This window comes from Acyrthosiphon pisum, unplaced genomic scaffold (assembly GCF_005508785.2).
Source record: "Acyrthosiphon pisum isolate AL4f unplaced genomic scaffold, pea_aphid_22Mar2018_4r6ur Scaffold_21528;HRSCAF=24183, whole genome shotgun sequence".
Taxonomy (NCBI): Eukaryota; Metazoa; Arthropoda; class Insecta; order Hemiptera; family Aphididae; genus Acyrthosiphon; species Acyrthosiphon pisum.
The window spans coordinates 5,861-11,954 of NW_021771005.1; the positions used below are offsets into that span (position 1 = coordinate 5,861).

Genomic DNA, 6,094 nt, shown 5'->3' on the forward strand with positions numbered 1-6,094 from the left:
CACGAAAGTGTGGCAGGACGTCGGGAATGGGAAGTTGACGCAAATGTCAACGACGGGCGATGATGCAATAACAGAAAACTGCATAGAATTTGAAGGTGCCGCAATGGCGTTTACGAAGATTTTATTGATTTTTGAAACGATACAAAGAAAATAGAGCGTCTCATGTATATAATATACGACGAGACGAGCGAACGAGTAGGTACAACAACAATGGTCCGAATGATACGGCAATAACAAAAAAAAATTGATATCATTAAACGATATCAATTGTACATAATTTAATTTAAAATATAATGATAATAGGAAGAATGGAAGATAGATAGAAGTAATAATTTTAATGGCGCATTGCTCGGAGAGGAAAGCAGATAACACCGATTTCCGCCCGGGCACGCGGAGCTTGCGGGGGTTCAGTCGTGGACCTTTGATCGCTGCGACGCGGACGATAATATAGTTACGATGTGTCGTAACATACTGCCCGCCTTGAATGCATCCCGCATTCAACATATTATTGGTAATGGACATAGTTTGACTGTTGGTCGTTTGAGGAGACCGTTTGCTGTCTGAACCGTTGCTACTCGAACTACACCGTCCAGACCGGGGTGTAGTTGAGTGATTCGGCCGAGTCTCCAGCTTAGGGACGTGGTTGGTTCTCGAATGAGGACAAGTGTATCTACCTTGATGTTCTCTTGACCTTGTGTCCATTTGGTTCGACGTTGTAGGGTCTGCAAGTAGTCACACTGCCAACGTTTCCAGAAATGTGTGTGTAGATCCTTTATGAGTCTCCAGCGCTGGAGGCGTGATAGGGGGACTGAGTCTAAGTTAGGTTCAATCATCGCCGTGCTGGGCATTAGAGTTAAGAAATGACTAGGCGTAAGCGCTTCGAAGTCACGAGGGTCATGACTCAGCGCACCTAATGGTCTTGAGTTTAATGTGGCTTCGATTCGACTTAGTAATGTGGCGAGTTCCTCGTATTTAAGTCGCTGGAGCCCGAGAGTTCGATAGAGTAACGTCTTGACTGATTTAACTCCAGCCTCCCACAGTCCTCCAAAGTGAGGGGCAGATGGTGGGTTGAAATGCCAGCTGATGTTACGTTTAGTGAGGTAGTCTCGGCATTTTGTCTGGTACTCTGTGGATCGAGTGAAATTGTCAACGGTCTGGAACAAGTTTGCTGCACCCACAAAGTTAGTGCCACAATCGCTATGTATTTGTTCAACAGGGCCACGACGGGAGATAAACCGACACATTGCCATCAAAAACACTTCTGTGGAGAGGTCGGACGCTAGTTCCAAATGCAGTGCCTTTGTTGTCATGCAGACAAAGAGACAGATGTACGCTTGGCACGAGATAGCTCGGCGAGTTGTTGATGTTTTCAAAGTTATTGGTCCGGCATAGTCAACTCCTGTGACGACAAATGGTTTGATTTGCTGTAGCCGAAACTTGGGTAGGTTCCCCATGACTGGCTGAACGCTACGAGGACGGAGTCGGTAACAAGCGAGGCAGAGTCGGAGGCGAGATTTGATGACTTGTCGACTAGCTACGATCCAATATTGTTGTTGAATGATGGATTGTAATGTGGTAGCTCCAGGATGTTTATGTTGTAAATGGAAGTCGTCTATGAGCAGATCTGTGAATCGATGTGAGCGTGGCAAGAGTATGGGATGTTTCTGTTCATAAGGAATGTCCGCGTGAACTAATCGACCTCCAACTCGAAGAACTTCGCGTTCATCAATGAATGGATTTAGGCCACGGAGTTTACTGGTACTTTTGTTATTTGGATCTCGGAGCCGTTTAAGTTCATCGGAAAATGCGTTTTGTTGCACGGCAAGTATGATGACTTTCAAAGCGTGAGCTAGCTCCACAGGTGACAGGTTTCTGTTGCTTTGCTTAACTCGTACAACGACTCGTATACAGTATGCGACGATGCGGATAATTTTTCGCAGTGAAGAAATCCGAAGAAACAGTTGGTCGAAGATGGTAGTGGATGAGGTTAACAAAAGAGTAGTGTGTCGGATTTCGAGGTCAGTCGAAGGTGACGCGCTGAGTGTGGAACATGGTGGCCACTCATTGTCTTCCTTGGACAGGAAGGCAGGTCCGTTCCACCACATTGAATGTTGCATTAATTCTGTTGGGTAGAGTCCACGAGACGCACAGTCAACTGGATTTTCACCGGTTGGGACGTAACGCCACAGTGATGGTGGTGTGAGACTCTGAAGCTGGCTGGTTCTGTTTGCGACGAATGTAGCCCACCTATGTGGTGAAAATTTTATCCACGCGAGAGTGGTAGTCGAGTCCGTCCAGGCATGCATCGCTTCGACGGGGAGGACAGACTTGAGGACTTCTTGCACATAATGTAGCAGTTGAGCGGCCAACACAGCTCCACACAATTCGAGACGGGGAATGGTTACTCGTTTTAGAGGTGCAACTTTTGTTTTCGCTGTGATAAGGTGGCATTGAATTCCTTCTCGGTGCTCACAACGCAGATATACGGCTGCCGCGTATCCTTTTTCGGAACTGTCTGAAAATGCATGGAGTTCGTATTTGACTTCTCCGTCCATGGTGATTCGGCGTGGAACACTCAAATTCTGGATACCTTTCAGGTCGCATTGATACCGCTGCCAGATTGTAAGAATCTGTTCAGGAATTGGGTCGTCCCATCCGATCCCAGACGTCCATAGCAACTGCATTAAGTGTTTTGCTAAGAAGGTGGTCGGTGCAAGGAGACCAAGTGGGTCGAAGATGCGAGCGAGATCAGATAGAATCGAGCGTTTGGTAGTTTTTGTGCTAGGACGCTGGACGGAATAGGAGAAATGATCCTGTTTCGGGTTCCACCGCATGCCGAGGATTTTCAACCCGGCTTCCAAATCGTCATCGAACAGGACGTCAGTAGCCATAGATCGGTCACATTCCGGAATCGATTGGAGGACCACGGACGAGTTACTGGCCCATTTCCTGAGCTGGAAGTGTCCTCGGGAGCATAGTGAGATCAATTGTTCTTGACGTTCAAGCGCGGATTCCGGGGTGTTGGCCCCTGTAAGGATGTCGTCAACAAACGTATCATGCATGATGATCTGAGCGGCGGTGGGGTATGTGTTCTTTTCGAGTTCGGCTAGGTACTGTAAAGTTCGTAAGGCCTGATGAGGAGCACAGGACGTACCATACGTGACAGTGCGTAAACGATATTCTTCGATAGGTTTATCACGTTCAAAGCGCCATAGAATTCTTAGATAATCACGATCTTCCGGATGGATTTCAATCTGCCGGTACATCTGTTTAATGTCCGCAGTGAATAGAATCTTATGGGTTCGAGCACGAATGAGGATCTGTGGTAGATCCTGTTGTAGTTTTCGACCAGTGTACAAACTGCTGTTCAGTGTTCGTCCTGCAGTGGTAGTAGCGGATGCATCGAAGACTACCCTGAGTTTTGTTGTATGACTTTCTGGACGAAGGACGCAGTGATGTGGTATGTAGTAACAGTATGGCGTCATTCTTTGGTTCATAGGAATAATTTCCATATGCTGACTAGTGAGGTAATCGGTCATAAACTCCAGGTACTGTTTTGAGAGACCTTCATCACGTGATAATCGGTTCTCCAAGTAGTGAAGTCGCTTTAGTGCCATGCCTTTCGAGTCTCCGAGGATCGGACGTGGCTGTTTAAATGGTAGTGCAACACTGAATCGCCCAGATGTTAGACGTTTGACGGACGATAGAAATATTTCTTCAGCTAAAACTTCATCGGGACTCAGGTGTTGCAGTTGAGGTGGCTCTTCTATTTCCCAAAATTTCGTAAGAGAGTTTTCGAGTGCCGTTTCAGTGGTCACTAACATTGACGTGACTGTATTTGTTGTGATTGGTGCCATTGGTCCCATCAAAACCCATCCAAAGATAGTTCCGAAAGCAGTCGGATGTGATTGGTGACCAGCAACACGGCCACCAGTCAGGATCGCTGGGGCGACATCTGCACCAAGCAGAATGTCAATGGGCCCTTGAATATTGAAACTTGGGTCGGCTAACTCAAGCTTATTTAAATGGGGCCACGCAGTGAAATTGAATGTTGTTTGAGGTAGGTAGTCAGTGATTTTTGACACAATCAAGACATCGAGAGGGACAGACGGGTCCGGCTTCCCGACCGGTGACATTACAATAGATGTGACGCCTGACACGACATTGACTGAGGCACCCGAGAAAGCATTGACTTGTGTTGAACAACGACGACGGTTTAACGATAAGCGATCGGCACTTTGCTTCGTAATGAAGCTAACCTGTGCGCCCGTGTCCAACAATGCCCGAAGGGTGTATCTCTGATTGTCGAATGATACGACACTTACAAGTAACGTAGATAGTAGTATGGACTGAGGGTTTTTTGCTGCCACAATCATCGAAGTTGGCGGCGGACCACTTGTGCCTGTGGGTGTACCGGCTGAAAAGTGCAGTAGTGAGTGATGTTGTTTTTTGCAGGAATAGCAAGTTTTTGTTGATGGACATTTTCCTACAGAATGCCCAGACCCCAAACAGTTGATGCATAGTTGATGGGTCTTCGCAGTTTGGAACCGTTCATGGGGACCTTGATCCGCGAAGAGCGAACACTGGCGTATTGAGTGGGTCTGTTGACATAATGGACATGTTATGGTTGGAGATGGCGGATGGTTGGTGGTTGCGATATAAGCTTTGGCTGACGATGGAAAATGCTGCCATTTTTGATGTTGTGATCTTGAAGTAGGTTTGACTTGACTAACAGGACCTGCAGGTGTCACCGATGAGTAGGCTCCTGAACGCGCTTCAGCTGACCGCACATGCAGGCGTAAAAACTCGACGAATTCGGTAACCTGTGGTTGGTGTCTGTCGCCAAGAATCATTTCCCACCGCGCCCGGAGGTCATAGTCTAAATATTTTTCAAACATATGTACTAATATCGGACTCCAGTGTCGTGTTGTTAGATCTAGGTTATCTAACGCTGCTGTGTGTTCCAAAATCGAGTGGATCAACGATTTAATTGAAGTGGCATCGTTAGATAGGACTTTATGCGGAGTCAGCAGAGCTTCAAGATGAACCCTGGCTAGATCTCTTTTGTTCCCATATCGACCTCGTAATATTTCCCACGCACTGTGGTAGTTAGCGGCCGTCAAGGTAAGGTGTGCAACAAGTGATTGCGGTTCACCTTCGAGGGACGTTTTCAGAAACTCAAATTTCTCCACGTCGGGAGGATTGGGCGTGTGCGACAGTATCGAGTTGAAAAGATCATCGAATCCTTGCCACTCAGTGATTTTGCCAGAAAATGTTGGGAACTTTCGCTTTGGCAACTGATAATGGGCAAGGTTCCCACCGTAGGTTGATTGATTTATAGTCGAAGAGAGGGTTTGGTCATGGGGCGACGATATCGTGATGCGATGTACATCCGCGAAGGCGATGAGTTCGTAATAAAGATTGTCGAAATTAGCAGAGAGTGTCCGGCTGTCTTTGGTATCAGTGACATCGATCGGCGCTGTACCCTGACTAACGGCTAATTCCATGGACTGGATATCAGCTTCGACATTTCTACGGATTTCATTCACGTGTTGTACCATTTGTTCTATTTTGGCACGTTTGCCAGCATGTTGAGGCTCTGCCTTGTACTCTCCTGCGGCAGCGATGAAGGAGGTGAGTCGGTCCGTACCACGGAGCACGCGAGCCTTGGCTTCAACATAACCCATTGAAACGGGAGGTGCCATTGTGACAATGGTCAGAATAAATCCGAGGTGACAATCAGAATATACGAGCACGGAGCTGAACCGGTGAGATGTAGATGAAGTAGACAAATGAACAGCGAAGAATCAGAAACGAACGATACCAACCAACGATGTAGCGTGTAGATGTTACTTTATTTATTTTTTTAACGGTGATGGACAATAGGAAAAGGTCACGGTTTGTTTCCTTTACATCCGGTTCGAAGGACCAAATTATGTTCGAGTATTAATATCGAAGGACCAGCCGAGACATAGAAATCAGATATGCCTCGACAGAAGAAAATCAACGGTTTATTTGGTGTTTGTTTGTTTGACCCCTGAATTCTGGGTGGATAGGCAACCTAACACCTATGGTCACCTAACGCCTGATATTT

The 6,094-nt window shown here is 46.8% G+C and overlaps 1 protein-coding gene across 1 annotated transcript; it reads right to left on the reverse strand.

Annotated features, from left to right (window-relative positions):
* Positions 1 to 497: 497 nt before the first annotated feature.
* On the reverse strand, positions 498 to 5,705 carry LOC103312001. Its single transcript, XM_008191955.1, has one exon. The coding sequence runs from the start codon at positions 5,703 to 5,705 to the stop codon at positions 498 to 500; it is 5,208 nt and encodes a 1,735-aa protein (XP_008190177.1).
* Between the last annotated feature and the right edge of the window lie 389 nt (positions 5,706 to 6,094).

Excerpts from the sequence above, each read along its gene's own strand:
- LOC103312001 (XM_008191955.1), bottom strand. The coding sequence starts at position 5,705 with ATGGCACCTCCCGTTTCAATGGGTTATGTTGAAGCCAAGGCTCGCGTG.